The sequence below is a fragment of the Xylocopa sonorina genome, chromosome 3, assembly GCF_050948175.1.
Source record: "Xylocopa sonorina isolate GNS202 chromosome 3, iyXylSono1_principal, whole genome shotgun sequence".
Taxonomy (NCBI): Eukaryota; Metazoa; Arthropoda; class Insecta; order Hymenoptera; family Apidae; genus Xylocopa; species Xylocopa sonorina.
The window spans coordinates 6,641,849-6,661,126 of NC_135195.1; the positions used below are offsets into that span (position 1 = coordinate 6,641,849).

Genomic DNA, 19,278 nt, shown 5'->3' on the forward strand with positions numbered 1-19,278 from the left:
AGTACAAAGTGTTATATATTGGCTGCCTGAATATATTTAAAAATATACATTTTATAGTAAAAAAAAAGGAATTAGTATGTAGTAAAACCTACGAATTTGGAAGTAGTTTTGTTATCATAATAACTTTACAAATTATGATGTAGGCTTCCCTTTTCTTCTACCGCACGCATACATTTCTATCAATCTATCAAGAGATTATAATTAAATAATACAAATTAATACAAGTATACTCAGTTACATGATTATTAAGGCTGCATATGTTCTTTTTTAACAATGAGGACACAATTAACCAAGTGTGTGTATATTTTTCTTGCACTACAAAAATACTGTATAAATGGAACGCGATAGAATTTATCACAATCCAGTTTTTCCATTCACAGACGGAATAATGAAGGCACAGATATGTAAAGGGAATATCTTACATATATGTATATATAAATATATCGTAATCTTAATAAAATTCTTATATCTAAAACTGTGTAAAGTACAACACCATAATTTCTAATATCTGTAGCAATCAATTAAATAACAAATAACATTTATAAAAAAATGGAATTAAAATTCAAAAACTTCAACACTCTAAACATGCAGTAGAATAAACAGAATACGTACACGAATAGACGTGTTTCTGAATGTGTTATAGTTAAGAATAATCCCTGTTTCATATTTTTCGTAAAAATTATTTGGAATGCTCTAAGTATAAGGCCGTTTCTTTTTCACTTCTTATACTCTCAATTTTATATGAAGACACTCGTATTACCATTTCGCCCTCTTAGGTTGTTATTATGTACATTTTTCTTATTATTCAACAAAGGCATCAGCTAATAATGATAAAGATATCGAATATCATTATTTGCATTATATACATAAAAAAATGATTCAAGCCTGATGAAATGAAATCAATTCCAATTGATTGGAATTAAACGATGAACAAAACATCAATCAAAGTGACGGATTATGATTCAGTTTAAATTTCACTATTGATAAAAACTGTGATCGTAACATTTTGTATCTTAAATGTTAAATCATTTTTTCCCGGTACATTAATTTTTAATATTCTTTTAAGTACACTTCAAGTTTTGTATATATATTAAGTACTAATATTATTTTAATACTTTAAAACCACTGCTGCCTTCCAATAATACTTTTATATACAGTCAATATTCATATCACAATATATCTTTTCAATAGATTGAAAAATATAAATATAGTGTTGAAATGTCTCAAAAAGACAGGCAAAATTGCTATATTCAAATTTGTTTGCTTTGAACTAAAAATATGTAAATAATTTACTCTATTATCGTATCGTAGTTATAATTACATCATGCTTTTCTGTTGATGACATTTCCTTTTCCCGTTTTACTCCAAACAAAATTTGTTATTTTCATACTTTGCATATATGATACCTATATCTACTTATTAGAAATACTAAAACAAATATGCAATTTGTTATTGAATAATGACAAAAGTAATAAGTTTCATTTTGATCAGTAAAACACTGCACGCTTTTGAGTGACAAGCGTGTTCAGAATATGTCTTAATCTTGAAAATTGATTCAATCTTGAAACTTATACATGTTGATATATGGTATCAAAATAAATGATTTTTCAATTAAAAATATACTAAATTAAGAGATGCTAAACGATAAATTTTTTTATAAAATGTCCGTTTGGTGGGATCCAAATTTTGTTATTCATTTCTGTACCATCATCAACAAAATTATTATTAACTTGAACACACGATTATAGATGTAGGACACCTTGATCGTGATTAAAATGATTTTGATGATGATGGTGGTGGTGATGATAATGATGATGCTGAGATGAAGTTGTCGCGTCGTCTTGTAGCGTAATACCGGTTAAGTCTACAATTTCATCTGCATCTTCATCACTACCAGTTGCAGCGCTTTGTGTAGACTGATGACTTCCGGAAGATAATTGACTATTACGCGAAAATGATCCTCGTCTTGGAGCAGCTAATGCCGCTCGTTGATTTGCTGGTTTTACTGTGATTATAAGGTTCGACGAATTGGCAATCATCATATCTGTGACCTATTTAATAATATTATCTACTATGAGAATAATATTGATACAACTGTATAGAATATAAAGACACAGTTATAATTGTATACAGTGGAGCGTGAATTATCCGAATAGTTCGATTTTCCGAACCATCTCGGTTCCAATTAATTCAGATAACTGACACTCTACTATAGTTACAGTTGATTATAATCATATTTTTATTTGCTTGAAAGAACTGTTACTTATTAGTATAGAAACCAAATAGCTTGAAAGTATCCACTTTCTCAAAACAGAATATATTATAATTTCTCTATTGTAATAATGAAGAATTTAATTTTATTATGAAAATTGTATCCTCTCAAAAAGAAATAAGTATTTGGATACTTTCCAGCCGTAGAGTACATTGTAATTACATACCTGGTCAAGAGTTTTCCCGGCAACTTCTATACCATTTACTTCAAGAACTTCGTCGTTCACTGCTAAAAGCCCTGTACTTTCTGCCAAGCCACCTGGTACCAATCTGCTAATAAATACTCCTGGGACTTTTTCGATACCACCTCCTGCGGATGGTGGCAATATTCTAAAGCTTTCTCCATCCTTAATATAAAATCCTAGCGGTTTGTCAGATCCGTGTTTTAATAAACGTACACGGCGACAAGTTTCTGGTAATATATCTACATCGATTATCGCCGATACCTGTTATACATACGTACGATCTACATTTTGAACATGATTCTTACGTTTCTTATTATATGTGTTGTATCTTCATATACAAAGAACATACCTGCCTGAAATCATGTGGATTGGATATAGCCAATGATTTTGGTTTTGCAGGCGTGCCACCAAGTATACTTGATATTAAATTTTTTGGCTTTATGGTTCCATATCCATTTATGTCTTCCAGTCCATCCCCTAATATATAAAGTAACTAAATTTTACAAGTAAAGGTATAAACATCTTGGTAGCATTAAATTAAGGGGATGCTATCTTACCCTTCCTTTGGATAAAAATTCTGAGGAGTGGTTTAGCTGCAAGTAATGCTCTCGCCAAATTGTTGTCATTGTTAATTGGTAACAAATCACCATCCGTTGGATCCGTGTACCATATAAGAAAAGTCAGATCGGGACCAATGTCGTGCTTTTCAGCCAATAACTTTCTAAAGTCCTCATAACCGATAGCTTCGTTACGGTTAACTGAAAACCTTATAATATCCGCATCGAACTACAAACAAATTGAATACCTTTGACGCAAAATAGGACAGGAATGAAATAGTGTTACTAGCTTGAAAGTAAGGAAAGCTGCGTAATCGCTGCATGATACTTGTTTCTTTCTATCCACTAACAATATAAATAAATGTAGGGACTTTCAATTAGAAAGTGGATTACTTTGCTCTTCACTGCAACAATACTGCTGTCAACTTGATGGTGAAGTTTGCTCTTAGACATGATTTTTAATTTCAGGAGAATTGCGGCAACGTTTCAAGCGAGTCCACCCAACAATAGGGAGTTGATGTTTCGATCGAGAAGGATTAATTAATGCTACGCGCCAGTAATGCCCGAGCCGCAACGCCCGCGCCCACAACCACACCAGTTTCCCGTTCTACTTGCTTATAAGCGTCACTGAGCGTTGCGGGCAGGGTTACCAAAGTAAAAGGTTTCACGACATAGTGAGTAGTAATAACGCCATCGGTTAAGAAAATGCTCAAACCGATCGCACGTCGTTATCGGCGGCCCATCAAATTCTTCAACCACAAGCTGGTTTTCCATCTTTCCAAGGAACACTGGAATTAATCTAACATCATTGTCGATAGGGGAATAAATTAGACTTTACATTTACTTAATAAGTTACAGACTTTCCTATTTTCCAATCTTGATACAAGTTTGAAGATATTTCAATGAGATAGAGCACCTAGACTTTACTTCCTTGCTGATAACCCGGTGCGAACAGTTTGAGCACTGTTCGAAGTGATAGCGTTACAAATCCGATCTCATTGCTTTCCAATTTGCTGCTCCCTTCCCTATCTTAATTACAGAATTTTAGAGTACTGCTGATTAAATAAAGAAATTCCTTAATGTTCATTTAATAGAAAGAGTAGAACAAATCGTATCTCCCGCTTTGGAGGCAAGAGAGAGAAAGATATATAAGAACGCTATAAGAAAGAGTGAGACAGATAATGGGGACTCTACTTTTGAACCCGTGGCGCCATCTCTGTGAAAAGTGCTCAAACTGGTCGCTCAGCATTATCGACAGCGAAGTGAACTACTGCAGCACTAGCGCCATCTGTTGGAAGAACACTGAAGCTAGGTCGGTAATTAGTTTCGTTATCCTCCACAGAGATGGCGCTAGTAGTTCTTAAGTAGTTCACTTCACTGTCGATAATGCTGAGCGACCAGTTTGAGCACTTTTCACAGAGATGGCGCCAGGGGTTCTACAGTAGGGTAGGTAAAATCTGTCTCACTCTTTCTTATAGCTTTTTAATATATCTTTCTCTCTCTTACCTCTAAAGCGGGAGATATAATTTATCTTACTTTCTCGATTCAATGAAAATTAAGGAATTTCTTTATTTAAGCAGTGGTACTTTATAATTCCGTAATTAAGATGAGGGGGAGAAACAGAGGGAAGGAAAGAGAAACGGAAACGAGGGCAGGAAGGTAATTGATGTGTAATATACAGGGTGATGATGACTACTAGTGTGACAAATTTTTACAGCTGATACTAAATCTCAAAAGCAACAAAATAGTTCATATAAACCTAGTTCCGATTTCCAAAAGTGGCGGAGAAACAAAAATGTCTAGTTTCTCTATCATTTTTGCTAATCGGACCTAGGTTTACATGAATTTTTTTGTTGCTTGTGAGGTGTAGTATCAGTTGTAACAATTTGTCGCACGAGTGGTGAGTCATCTTGTATAAGTATTTTGATTTCAGATCGTAGGGAAGGTTATTCAGTACCTGATTTTGCTAGTGGTGGGAACATTTCAGTACTGTGATCTCCTCTCTGCAATGGGTAATTCTTTATTTTACACCAAGGAGTCAAAAGGAGAGTCGTAAGTAGTAAGGCCAAACAAATCGTCAGACGCAAGTAGTAGGGTCGAACGGGTGGTCGAACACAAGTAGAATTCATCTAAGATCATTAGAATGATTAATTAACTGTTTGCTCTCGGCGTCTTCCAAGACGTTACCAGTAGAAAATTATTGGGAATATCTATTGGCGAAAGAAAATGTCAGGGAAATGAATTTCTGAAAAAGTTGCGGTGAAAGTAAGTTTATTTCTGTAATTAATATAAGTTTTATTTCTGTAATTAGTGGTCAATTCTGATGTCCCTTGAGAGGTGATATCCGAGTGATACGCTGGACTTGCGACGTCCCCTCAGAAGGGACATCCGGGTGCAAAGGGTTAGATGATTGAGCAATCAATCGAGAGTGACAAAACGTTAATCGAAACTGTTAAATATTTTATATACGTTGCAGAATTATTCTTCGTTCTATCTTCTTCGATGTTGCTAACATTCTGTTCGCGTTACACTTTCCGGGGCTCTTCTTTTCAGACGCGAGCCTATTACGAATCGAAATAATAAGAAATAAACAATTTCGAATGTGGACAGGAAACTTATGCCGGCAAATGCCCCTAGGACACCTCCGATTGTTGCTAAAAAATATTATAGCTCTGTTATCGTTAGAGTTCCGTCGCAGTCATCGGTTTTCTTTCATTTACTTGATCAAACTTGTCTCATTCAATTTACCAAAGTAATAGCGCCAAGAATAACGGAAGTCTCGTCGGTATTTAGTAGATACTAGATCGCCAAAAAATACGTGGACCACACTCTGATTCGACCAGGATTTACCCTTGCTGTAAAATGATTAATTTCTTTGATGAACATATACAATCATCTTCCTATAACAATATTTTAACATATAAATAATCCCAATTTTCTGCATTTTTCATTATTTTTTAATGTTTACGCAGGAAGAAAGCTTCTCTCGTTTCCTAATTTGATCACTGAATAATTTACGAATAATTATTGAAGAAATTAATTACTTGGGATAAGTTGTGTACGCGAGATCGTTGTAATAGACGCGTCCATCAAGATCACCAGCCGAATGCTCAATGAAATATCGATACATATTGCAGTCGTGCCTGCAGCCGCAAGGCCTCTGCTCGGCATTTAATTTTACGAACGGTAGAGTTTGGGGCGATATGTTCATCCCCGGCCAAGAGGTATCGTACCAAACTGGAAATACGATATTACCCCGATACACTCGAGCTGTTCTTACCCAACTGCGAATCCTTACGCGAATCCACAGTCGCGTTCATTTCTAACAATAACATCGAGCTTACATTTGAACGTTTCCAGACACTCGCTGTCCCTTAAGTTGCACACTCTGCTCTCTGCAATTAATACGCAACGATCATTCGAACGATCAAGTATCGATGGAAAGCTGGCAAGTGTTTTGGAACGTAAAGTTAACTGGTTTGCGGATAATAATACGGGATGCATCCGCATTTCTTTCTTATGACGTTCGTTCGACAGTCCGCCAGGCAATTAACAAACGAATAGTTCGCGGGTACAAAGTTCCTCTTCGATCTGTCGCCAAATATTTTCTCCGTTTGGCCGTCGTGCACGCAGTCCTTGGTAAACGTCTTCTCGACTTCCTTTGGAAAATATACCTTAATCGGTTGAATGGTCACGAACGAGTACTTGTTCACGCCTATCAACGTGCTTGGTGCGTCGTAGTCAGGATAATCGTGAGAATCGTGTACCATGATCTGTAATAGTCTATTCGAATGATCCTCCTTTTCTTATGTCCTTTTTTTGGAAATCATCGCGTACGATTACCTTTGCTCCTATAGAGTTGACGCTACTCCCATGGTAGTCGCTGGGATCCATATTTAGGAGAACGATAAGCCCATTTTGATATCCACACGAAATCATTTTATGCGGCGATATGCTTCGAGACAATCGAAAGAAAGCAAGAACAGAGAAATTCATAGTTTAAGTATAAGGTTTTAAAAACAGTTCACGTGTAAATGGTTAGAAGCGTGGATATACTTTGGCTCTTTCGTGATCCTGTCGTTAGTGATGTAATTAAAGCTACAGCACATCCCATCGCGCGTGAAACTCGTTTCAAACAAATCGCCGCAATCTACGTTCGTCGCTTTCCATTTGCAGGACTGCAATAAACTTCCGCAGTCTCGCGTAACCTGAAATAGAAACTTTCAACCGTGTCGAGCGATGTCCTCGATGTTTTTTACGTACCGCGTTTACGACTTCCGGTATCGAGAGTCCATTCATATCGAAGATGATCTGTAATTGCGAGAGATTATTTCGAACGTGCGAGCCGTATCTCCCAGGGTATATCAGTTCCTCGAGTAATTTCATTTCCTGAACCAGAAACTCCTTTGAAACGGTCGATGGAAGCGTTCTACGTGAAATAACAACGGCGAACGGATGTCTCACTTGTCGAGGTGGAAGTCAGAAATAAGAGGTCGGATGCGGAACGAGAATGAGAAGCTCACAAGTTGTCGACGAGCCGTTGCGTTGACTTGAGGGACACGCGATTGAAATCGCATATCGTTACAGCTGGGAACGGGTAATTCCATATTCCGTGATGGATCGATTCGATGACCGACAGTACAGAAAATTTCACGTACTCGTCGTGGGTGGTCCTCACCATCCCGAATGCGGCCCACACGGACGCGAGCACCATTATCGCCCATACGACTCTGCCGAAAACGAAAACGAGATGACCGTGCCATCGATTTAATCGCGATAATTTGGCCGAGGGTACATTAAACTCCGTTAATGGTAGCCAGTTATTACGCGTGCGCATACACCGCGGCGATCCATTTAATTAGCACGCTAAATAAATTTGACTTTGATAAAGCTAGCGTACTTTCGAATCGTTTGCGGACTTGGTATCGTTTCTTTAACCCGTTCGATCGCCAATTCTGAATCGTTCCTCGGATTTATCGGGTGTGTATCTTCTTTAATTATTTTCTACAGCATTTTTCGATCGCTCGATGATATAACAAATAAGAAAATAGTTTATCGCACCGAACAAAACGATAAACAGTAAAATCGCTCACCGTTCTATCATAGGACGTTTGGTCTCGCAGATGTATCTGCAACCATGGATACCCGTCTCGCGACAGAACTCCACGATTTGTTTCACACAGGCTTTTAAACATTTTCGTACTATCGTTTTAAAGATGCTGCAACAGCTTCGTTTCTGCTTGCGTTTCATGCCTCGCAATGAGAAATTAATTTTCTGCTCGTACCAAGAGACGCACCCGTTCGATGGCAACCGTTCAGTGAAATGCGACAGTGTTTCAGTTCTGGCACGTTATTTAAACGGACACAGTGCCACGAGACACGCAGTGTCCCATAAAAAATTCATTTCATTGTCAACCGATCGAATTCCGATAAGTTTAGATACGAGACACGTATTTGCTATTTCCCGTGGTTAGAAACGGTCTTCAATTATGTACAACGGAAGCGATTAATATTTCACGTTCGTTTAACTCGATAAAAGTAAAGCGCAACGGTGAACACGCTTCACAAGATAGTACAACGATGAAAAGAGAAATAACAAAATTTATCAAACATTTATTTAATCGTCGAACAAAATCGTTCTTTAGATTTCATCTGAATAGATAACAAATAATTCGAAGAAATGGTAGATACACTCGCCTTCTTAAACAAATTAATCGATGCTTACAACGATAATGATAATAAAGTAATTCACGCGAGATTCGTCGTCAGAAACGATTAGCTTCAGTTGAAATTGATCGAGCTCTCGTCTGAACCCGACGGACGTCCTCGAACCGAGAGGACCTTCCACCCCCTCGATCTCGATCGCGAGATCGAGGGGTGGGTGGTGGTGTCGCGCGAGGATTCCGCCTTCATTTTTCTATATTCGAGGCACTTGTTCGCGGTGCTCGTGCGAAATGAAAGCGTGCTCGTTTGCCGCGCGCACAGCCGACACTCGATTTTCCCCGGGGCCGGGGTTGACGGATATTGGACGCGAAATGTGTACCACTCGCTACTCGAGGCCAGCGGCGGACGGCAAGGAGAGAGCCTCCGCGGCCGAGTGACTCGATTCTTCGGATATTAAACTTTGAAGATGCCGCACTTCGCCGCGGCATCTGACTCAGCGAGTGTCATTAATAACGAGGAGGAGCATAGATAAAGTGCTAAACACCGCGAGCCGTGTGCTCGAGCACACGTCATTACCCTGACTACCGGCCGACTCGATTAAGGGTACCTAAATGCACCGACCTTGCCGAGGTCGCTATCCGCTAATCGTTTCTCAAAGCGAATCTTTCCAAGTACATCGCTCGTCGCCGATGAACGACCACCAAGGCTTGTCCGATTCGAGTTTTGCAATTGGCGCAAGGGTGAATGGAATTATAGGACTGTGATTCTAGAGAGACGGTTGTTTTAATTTTATAATTACTGCCGTCAGATCTTTCTCTTTCTGAACTGTTTCTAAAGATCTTTGCGATCTTCGAAGGCGCCTCGTCGACCCTCCTTCGGTGGCCTTCTGGCTCAACGCATGGACAGGGGGTGGTTTCAACCGGAAGCGTCCGCAAGAGTTCCTGGATCTCCGCTGCGAAGCACGAGGAAGAGTCCCACACGATCTTGGAAGCTTCCAAGTTGAAGATATCCACGAGGATCGCGGAAGAAGGAAGAGAAAAAGGAAATGGAGAAAGGCTGGCGCCATTTCTTCGCTGAACTTAATTTATTGCTACCACGATTGTGACGAACGCTTTATTAACGCTGGGTTTATCAATGGAATTGTTTGACAGACACTGTTCAACGCTATTGCATTTTTAACGAGCGTCTCAAGTAAGGTTTCGATTATTATTTCTTATCGATTTTCAGTATTTTACGAGATACAAATTAAGATCGACTTAAGGGGATTAAAGCGCCCTCGCTTTCGCGGAGGTGAACCTCCATGCTTGAACGGAAGAATAGAATTTGTAACCTGCTGATCACGTGGAACGGCACCGATATCTTTATCTCTGTGAAGAAATCGGAAATTTAGTAACCCGTGCGTCCAAGTCCCAAGTAATATGATATATGTATACCCCGTATATTGATATAATCCAATATTAGGGTGATTCCGCGGCACCCCCAGCTCGAGCGACACGTAGAACTTTCGTTCCGCGGAGGGCAAATGTTTTAAATCGACGGGCGAAGACCGTAGGGAAGAAAGCTGGTATTTGGCACCACCCTCCCGGCAGTTTCTCGCCGTTTAAACGCTTTGACGGCTGAAATGGGAAAACTTAACAAGGGGCAATTTCAAAAGCGACCCGCCGCTTGTTTACCAGCGTTCAGATATATAAACGGACCTCGAAACGGTATTTTAAATAACGATAGACATTTAATTCGAAAAAACACCTATCGTTCGAGCACCATATTCAACCCTTCGCGATTCTCGGGATCGTCGCAGCGTTTCACGCGGCGACTCGACCCTTTCATCGACTAATCTCGAGTTTCGAAGCCCCTCGATAATGGATTTCAAAGGTGAAATTAGCTCGAGCGATGATGAATTTCGTTTTAAACAGAAGAGAAAAGATCGTCGCCCGCTGAGAGTTAATTGCAACGGATATCTACGTGTATATTAGCTCTGATTAACGAAGAGCTAAAATTGACGTTGTTGACGACAATTAAACGACGGCTGTAAACGAGTGCGACATAAGTGCGAACAATGTTCGAAACGCGAGGGTGGCGAGCTTTTTCGATGTATACGTGTAGCGCGGTAATTTTAATTATGAGATAGTTCACCCCGATGTCGGTTCCGCGCAGAGAAAATTACTGCACACGGAGGGAGGGGGCGGATCCGGTGGATGGGGTAACAATGTATTATGCGTTCCCTTGTCAACCCCTCGCGTTAACAGCAAACCCCTTCTATTCACCCCCAACAATTCGTTAACTGCTATCGAATCGACTTCAACTGGCGTTAACTTGAAAGTGCAACCTCGTTACCTCCGACGAAAGTTTACGATCGCCTCGATGAGACGTTGGCAACCGCGTCTCTCGTAGCCGCAGAAATAAAACTACATCGACCATTGAGTTTATCGTTTTTCGAAAGTAGAATTCTCAATAGTATATCATTCTCTTAACCTGTTTCTAGTTACTTGCAAGTATTCCTTACAGAGAAACCGTCCATTCCGTTTCAACGCGAAGAGTTGAACGACTTCCACTTTGAATTCGATAATAGACGACAAGAAATTTCTTCGAGAAGTCGTTGAAATTTCGGGACGAAAAAGTAATTAAATAAAGCATTAGGAAACCGTCGCCGACTCGAGCAAAATCGAAGTGACTCTGCTGGTATACGTTCGAGGATAGCAATAAAGTTAACCACGTGGGACGGTTTGAAGGGTGAATTGTTTAAAACTACTCTGTCGCGTGTGAGCCCTCGTTGTCGAGAATGAAAAGAGGTTATAGATATGAAGAGTTCTGGGGGATTTGTAGCCATCTATACGGCATCTGTATTATAGGACCGATGAGAAGGGAGCGACGTATTTCCCGGAACATTGAGTCCTATGGACTTTAAAATACACCCGAAACCGAATCTGTCTCTGTGTACGCTCCGAAAAATTCTCTCCCCAATCTGTGCCACCGCTACACCCTTCTCCCCGGTCGTATAACGTTACCCTTGTGTCGCAATTTCTGTACAATTATTTATCCCTTGCTGATAACTGGAGAATATCCGACTCTATTGGAAACCAAGAGGAACGAGAATTTTCTAGCAACTTCTAAATATAATACGAGCAACAAATTTCCTACCCTTCTTCTAACGAAACGGTACCCAAAAACGGTACCAAACAACTTCGCGTGTTAACAGCAATTATTAGGAACCTGTGCTCGAAGCTTTCTGCTCTTGGTCAATTAATTGCGACGATCCTTGAACCGTTCAACCGTAACATTCGAAACACCGCGAGAGGGAGACGATCGAAGGGCGAGACGCGGAAATAAAATTCACTCTTCAACGTCTGAGAGCGCTGATAACGTTAATGAATGTTAAATAGGTATAAAAAAAGTCTGCTGGATATTTCTAGGACTGTGTGTCAATTAAGATAGGAGGTCTTATCTGTCGCTATGTGCGCTCAGCGCACGAGGATGCGTGAAAGAAGGGAAGCACATAGAGGGTAATACATAGAAACGCACATAGGGGTTTGCGCGCTGGGAGAACTTTATGGGGGCCCCCAAGTATATTTCCTGATTGAGCGGACTAATCCACGCAAAGGAGGTTTTATCGTCGAGGTATACGTAATCGAAGGGGTCCCCGTCTCTAGTCGAGTCTCGCATGAACAAGTTATGTCGGCAGCGAAGTACTATTCGCGACAAATTTCATGACAAATACATAGCAACTAAAACCTGTAACGCACGGGCAGAGCATCGTTATCATTCCTCCATTACGTCGCGCGATCGTGTCAAATTGTTTTACTCGTATCGTCCAGTTTCTCGCCGAATCACCAGCATGCGAGGACCGTTCGTTTCCGTCAGGACATCCCCAACCCCGTGCGCTTCGACTACGTCGCTACGTCGCATCGTCCTCAACAGATTTTCATCCTCGACGCGGCTTGCCACGAGATTTGTCTGCGGCGATGTTTACGATAAGCATAAAACCCGCGAAGGACTTTCGAATCGAGACTCCTGAAATCCTGAGCGTATCCTCGAACGGCAGGACCCCACGCAGAGGAGTCCCGGTTGTCCCTTCGAATCCCTCGCAGGTCTTACCAGAAACTGAGAATTCGGGACACGGCCTGGGCGGATCTGCGCCGCGGTCTTTTAATCGTAACTTGCGAGCTGATAGTAAGCGGGCGAACCTATAAGGGAGGTCTATTTTTATTGTCCCCGCGGCGGTACAGTGCCGCGTCCCCGTATTTACGGCGGAGCAGGGGAGGGAAAAAAGGCTTGGGAACGTTCCCGGATGAACGTAGGACTCCGGGCTTCCTTCGTTATTGTCCATTTCGATGGTGATCGCGGCGGATTCGATCAGCGTGGAAGTTTGTCAGTAGTGCCTCTTCGAGATTGACTGACTCGAAATTCCCAGAAGTTATTACGTTTTCGAGCGCGGTGAAAACTGAGGAGAGATACTTCCTTTGGGATTCAAGCGTCTGTTCGTTCTCTAATCTACTACAATTAATAGGAGTGCTGCGCAGTTCTATGCAAAAACTTCCGTATCTTTTTCATAAACTTAGGCGTTCTGATATTAAGCTTAAGGATTGTTATATTAAATGTTATCGATGGATATCTAGTAGAAATAGGGGGTGCTGCAGTTCCACAGTGCCTGTATACGCGAGTCGCCACCGATCGTTTCGCTATTATTTCCTGTCGTACAGTTTCAGCGGTGATCCCAGCGGCGGATTACCTGCGAACCGTAGGTCTTGTCCAATAAAAGGGGGTGAAAGAGCGGCGAAAGAGCGAGCGGTCAGTCCGAGCACTGGTTAATGTGTGGACACTTCGTGTTCACGGCTGTATCAGGGCAAAGAATGAATATTCAACGGTAAACACCGGGCAGCGGTTTGTAAAGGGTTCGCGCGAGGGTGTATACGGAGATAGAGAAGGGTGGGCGAAGGTGGTGCTCCTGGATTTGACCAGCAACGGGGGAGATCTCCCGTGACTTGTGCAGATATAAACGTGGCTCCGGCTGAGAGGGACATTGTTTACGATATTACATCTGTAATACCGGTCAAGTGGCCGGTGTCCAACGGCGGTTCCGTAATCTCCTCTGCGCCAGGACTTCGTTCCTGACCAGATACAGCACGTCGTGCTGCTACAGCCTCATAATGCCCGAGGCCTCGTAGGTGCATTAAGGTTAACACGCCGGTTTAACACGTTTCTCAAGTGTCTGCTAGAATATGCACGTATCCTCGTTATTCACGCTACGCTTTCCGGCGTCTATTAAAAAGTGGGGCCCGGGAAAACGGGACGTTGGCGATGGTTTGGGTTACGTTCGCCTCTGACTTTCGCAAACGTAAATTGAATGTATGTTAAAAATTGAAGAAGAAGAAGAAGAAGAAAGAGTTTCGAGTTTCTCATGATATTGACCGCGATCAAAATTGTTACGTTGATCCTGTTGGGTAACCCGCAATTTACTGTTAATTAATACAGCGATTCCACCGATACCAACTGTCCGCCGCAGAAGTCGCTAGCCAAAGGACAAACATCGACGTAGCTGGGGAGGACGCTGTTTTGATTCCGGCTGTTATAGGAAAGACATATATCACTGGTCTACCCCATTGCTATAGATGCCAGTAGTTAGGGTGGCGATGCTGGGGGGGTCCGGATGGACACACGGCGATTTATTGCCGCGTTCGATATATATGATTATTTAAATCTTTTTCAGCAACCGCGGTCACTCGGCATTTCCGTTTAGCCTCGGTTGAAATTAATATATTTTCTAGATCGACGATCGCAGATTTATTTGAGAATCTTTTGTTGCACGCAAGCGTTGAAACTCGATCGAAGTATCCGCATTTAAATAACATCGATCGACTTCGATTTAGCGAAGATTAATTGCAAGCCGTGTCAAACAGAGCTGTACGAACCGATGCGCGGCAAAATCTAGTCGGACGTGTAAATTCGCGGTGTGCAAAGTGGAAAGGCGTGTAAACGTAGTCGCGAAGCGATCTTCGATGTTGGCTGGGAAGTCCAGCAACACGCTTCCGTTATGGAGATTGGTTCTGCTGGCGGAATACAAAGTATCCGGCAGGACGTAACAGCGAAACTACAAGCCAGGATCTTGAACTGCGTACGCTTCGATCGTCCGTCACGAGTTTATTGAGATTGACAGTTGCCTTTATCTTTGATAAGGAGGAGCTTTAAAAAATTTCACCGGACACTATTTGCATTCGGCCTATCGATGACCAGGCGAACGTGCATCGTTTCTCTGATCCTGTTACAGTTTTTCGGTCATTTTCGAATCGATTGTGCCTGCCTTTCCTTAAGAAAAAAAAAATACGAAAGTTGTTACGTCGATTAATTATGTTATTACCGAAAATCCTTTCTCCATGCTCGAAGGCCTGTTCAAGGATCTGAAAATTGAACGAAACCGAGAAAATTTTTGAGACTGCGAGGAAAGTCGGAGAGTTACAATGCAGAGAAGAGCCGCGACGAATTCCGAGTTTCACGGCGAGTACAAAGGCAGATCGATGTAGTGTCTGAGCCAGTGTCTGACAGGAAAGTCGAAATCTGTCGGTGGCAGAAATATTCGAAGCGCACGGCGTATTTCACGCCTAATTTCTCCCAAATTCCGTGCTGAATATTCCTCGTTCTCGATCTCATGCGGGCCACGTGCCATTCATCTCATAAGCCGGCTGAATTCTAACCGAGCTGCGTTTCGACTCGCCTAACACATTTTCCTATCCATCCGCGATTTCATATTCCATTAAAAAATTATTTTTACCCTAACACGGATACAGTTCAAGTCTACGAGCACGTTCGCGGACGTTCCATTCGTTTTAAACCTGTAACAACGTCAACTGGTTACTTCGAACGAAAATGACTACCACACCCATACACGCGTTAGAGATCCGAACGCCAAGAAAGAAAAAAATCGTACCAGGAACACGAGCGTTTCAACCAGCGCGGTATAAAAATCGCGAAGGACCGTCCAAGCTTCGTCTGTACGACGATTAACATGGCCATCGAAAGGCATCCGGCGCGGCGCGAAGATATTTCGGTTAGGCCGTGCGTTGTACTCCGTGTCGTCGGTTCACCCCATATTTCTTTCCAGACTGGTCCACCCCAGCCACCCCTTCCTCCTACACGCACGCACACCAGCCCAGAAATTCATTAGGGGTATCTGATATTTCTGGTGGGTGGTTCGCGTCGGAATAAATCATACGCGCGGGTCCAACGGAAGCGTTTTGCCGGTACACCGAGGTTCTTTCCCGGTGCATGCGCGATCTATCCGTTTTATCTCCACTATCCGAAAGAAGGGGACGCGGGTGTGGTGGCTGTTGCGGCACGCGGGAGAAAAACGGGCGACCGGGAGAGTAACGTGGGAAACAGACAGAGGACACAGCGAGGAAGGAAACACGGTGGTGTAATAGCGGAGAGTGAAATCGGCCGGGGGAAAAGGAACCGGTCGAAAGCGTTTACCGGTCGAGGTCCAACCGGAGAAGGAAGGCTAAACGCTTGAACGTGATCCGAGCTTAAACCGTTCGTGGACATCGAGCAAATCTCGTTACCCGAGACTCGGCCACCCGCCACACCCCAAACCCGCGCGAGCCAGCTACAGGGGGATGGTTTATATATAGCGGAAGCACCACTGAGATCTAAGAAGCTTCTCTCCTGGCCGCTGGATCGGCTCAATCTTACCGGCATTCGTGGCCGTTCGAGCGTGCCGGGGCCCACCGTCTTACCGTGCCTCCACGTAGATTGAAATTAATTTCGGTATTGCGCCGTGCGATTGAAAATTCGATGCGCCACGGGATGACTGATAACCATTCGAACCGTCTCCCTTTGGCTGGCTGGCCGAGCAACCGCTCGGAGATTACTGCAACCCGTGCTTGTAAAGGCGATCGAACGGATCTTCGAGGGGAGTCGAGTTCTTTTTCTTGGCAAATTTCGAGGACGATCGGTGGTAAATGAAATTCGTCTAATTGGTGGGGAATTAATTCTCAAGTATTTCGTGTCGGAGCCTTTTAACCGGTTTCAGTCGAAGGACGCAAAGAGGGAAGATTGCTGTTCTCTTCTCTTCAGAAGTGCATTGTAGAATGATGTTCGATAGGTACAGGGGTGGTGTGCACATCTATTTTACGTTGTGGATTTTACATATCACTAGTTCTACCCTTACATGAATAAATACTAACCCTATACGTGCATGTAAACGTAGTGCCTGTCCAAAGTGCCATTCGTCGGATCGTGCTCGCAATTAAAGGTACTCGCGTGCTCAGCGAATAGTTTAACATCGATTCCTCTTGGGAACAAAGTATCACAGGTACCAATGTTCATTCTACGCGTTCGATTAATGTCTTTCTTTAATATTGCGAATTAAAATTAAAATGCAGAGCAATTTGTATTGGTAGTTCGGAGAGTCACGTTCGAGTGAAACGGGGGAACTTTAGAGGTGCAGTCGTTTAAAGACTTCTCGACAATTACGTCGGCCGCGAATTATTCGTACATTACCGAATTCAAATTAATTTCACGCGCGGCGCCGTAAATCAAAGCTCGCCGGTCTATAACGGGTGGGCCCTAAATCACGGCTCGGTAATTGCAGCACCGCTCGGCCGGATCTGCGCGCGGTATCCGTACCGGAACTACCTAACAGATGAGGGTATTGAACGGAACATTTTGTTCCGTTGAAAAGAGATTAAAGGCATGGACCATTCTCCCTTTTGCAGTGGATATATTACTTTCACGATGATGATAATAATAATAATGATAATAATAATAACGATGTTGAAATGATTTTTGAATATGTTCCGAGGTTATTATTAAATTATTATCATCGTAACAAAAGTTAACAAGACTTTACAGCGTACAAATTTTATACATTCTTTAGTATTACGTTATAAGTACATTGCGTTAACACTAGTGTATTTAATTGTATAGCGAATAAGAAAACCATAGTATTATAAGACTATCATGTATATACCAGTGTAAAGTACAATGTAATTGTAATTTACTGTATATTTTATTACTTTTAATGAATAAATTAATTATTTAAATGGATACATCTAGTGTATTTATTATCCTCCAAGTCCCAGCACTCCTAGAATGACCAATCCCAATCCCTAAACGAGAAAGGAACTCGTAAACAATTCAAGGACACAATTAAATTAGATCAGAAAATTGGCCATTTAGGAAAATGACGTCACTTCCCGGAATCGCCGAAATTCTAGGAATTTTCAATGACGTCATTTCCAAGAAGTGGCACGTTCGGATACCTCCTCATATGTTATGTTCTCCTGATACAAAGTCGGATTTTCAAGATTTTGGTCGAAAAATCGGCAATGTATCAGGAGAACATGACGTCATAGGAGGTATTCTTGCCACTTCCAGGAAAATGACGTCACTTCCAAGAATCGCTGAAATTCCTGGAATTCTCGATGACGTCATTTCCAAGAAGTGGCACTATTCGGATACCTCCTCATATGTTATGTTCTCCTGTTACAAAGTCGGATTTTCAAGATTTTGTTCGAAAAATCGGCAATGTATCAGGAGAACATGACGTCATAGGAGGTATCCGAATAGTGCCACTTCTTGGAAATGACGTCATCGAGAATTCCAGGAATTTCGGCGATTCTTGGAAATGACGTCATTTTCCTAGAAGTGGCGCGAATACCTCCTCACCACTTATATTCTCCTGTTACAAAGTCGGATTTTCAAGATTTTGGTCGAAAAATCGGCAATGTATCAGGAGAACATGACGTCATAGGAGGTATTCTTGCCACTTCCAGGAAAATGACGTCACTTCCAAGAATCGCTCAAATTCCTGGAATTCTCGATGACGTCATTTCCAAGAAGTGGCACTATTCGGATACCTCCTCATATGTTATGTTCTCCTGTTACAAAGTCGGATTTTCAAGATTTTGTTCGAAAAATCGGCAATGTATCAGGAGAACATGACGTCATAGGAGGTATCCGAATAGTGCCACTTCTTGGAAATGACGTCATCGAGAATTCCAGGAATTTCGGCGATTCTTGGAAATGACGTCATTTTCCTAGAAGTGGCGCGAATACCTCCTCACCACTTATATTCTCCTGTTACAAAGTCGGATTTTCAGATTTTCGATCGAAAAATCGGCAAAGTATCAGGAGAACATGACGTCATAGGAGGTATGCTTGCCACTTCTAGGAAAATGACGTCACTTCCAGGAATCGCCGAAATTCCTGGAATTCTCGATGACGTCATTTCCAAGAAGTGGCACTATTCGGATACCTCCTATGACGTCATGTTCTCCTGATACATTGCCGATTTTTCGAACAAAATCTTGAAAATTCGACTTTGTATCAGGAGAATATAAGTGGTGAGGAGGTATTCGCACCACTTCTAGGAAAATGACGTCATTTCCAAGAACCGCTGAAATTCCTGGAATTCTCGATGACGTCATTTCCAAGAAGTGGCACTATTCGGATACCTCCTATGACGTCATGTTCTCCTGATACATTGCCGATTTTTCGAACAAAATCTTGAAAATTCGACTTTGTATCAGGAGAATATAAGTGGTGAGGAGGTATTCGCGCCACTTCTAGGAAAATGACGTCATTTCCAAGAACCGCTGAAATTCCTGGAA

At 42.0% G+C, this 19,278-nt stretch overlaps 2 protein-coding genes across 2 annotated transcripts; both read right to left on the reverse strand.

Annotated features, from left to right (window-relative positions):
• Positions 1–150: 150 nt before the first annotated feature.
• Positions 151–3,649, reverse strand: Par-6 (partitioning defective protein 6). Its single transcript, XM_076892751.1, has 5 exons — positions 3,407–3,649; positions 3,014–3,242; positions 2,806–2,933; positions 2,439–2,717; positions 151–2,051 (listed from the first exon to the last, which is right to left on the reverse strand). Exons 1-5 carry the CDS (start codon positions 3,464–3,466, stop codon positions 1,743–1,745), a joined length of 1,005 nt encoding a protein of 334 aa, XP_076748866.1. The 5' UTR covers positions 3,467–3,649; the 3' UTR covers positions 151–1,742.
• A 1,872-nt stretch (positions 3,650–5,521) lies between these two features.
• Positions 5,522–8,276, reverse strand: LOC143433477 (sodium channel protein Nach). Its single transcript, XM_076910813.1, has 10 exons — positions 8,107–8,276; positions 7,537–7,743; positions 7,277–7,442; positions 7,070–7,221; positions 6,857–6,968; positions 6,489–6,786; positions 6,358–6,408; positions 6,058–6,250; positions 5,762–5,868; positions 5,522–5,667 (listed from the first exon to the last, which is right to left on the reverse strand). Exons 1-10 carry the CDS (start codon positions 8,262–8,264, stop codon positions 5,522–5,524), a joined length of 1,590 nt encoding a protein of 529 aa, XP_076766928.1. The 5' UTR covers positions 8,265–8,276.
• Between the last annotated feature and the right edge of the window lie 11,002 nt (positions 8,277–19,278).

Bases quoted from the DNA above. Each gene is read 5' to 3' on its own strand.
- Par-6 (XM_076892751.1), bottom strand. From the start codon at position 3,466: ATGTCTAAGAGCAAACTTCACCATCAAGTTGACAGCAGTATTGTTGCA. The intron at 2,718-2,805 runs GTATGTTCTTTG...TATGTATAACAG, and splicing joins ATCCACATGATTTCAGGCAG to GTATCGGCGATAATCGATGT. The intron at 2,052-2,438 runs GTATGTAATTAC...ATTATTAAATAG, and splicing joins CCGGGAAAACTCTTGACCAG to GTCACAGATATGATGATTGC.
- LOC143433477 (XM_076910813.1), bottom strand. From the start codon at position 8,264: ATGAAACGCAAGCAGAAACGAAGCTGTTGCAGCATCTTTAAAACGATA. The intron at 6,969-7,069 runs GTATATCCACGC...ATTGTCTCGAAG, and splicing joins AGGATCACGAAAGAGCCAAA to CATATCGCCGCATAAAATGA. The intron at 6,251-6,357 runs GTAAGCTCGATG...TCGTATTTCCAG, and splicing joins GTGTCTGGAAACGTTCAAAT to TTTGGTACGATACCTCTTGG.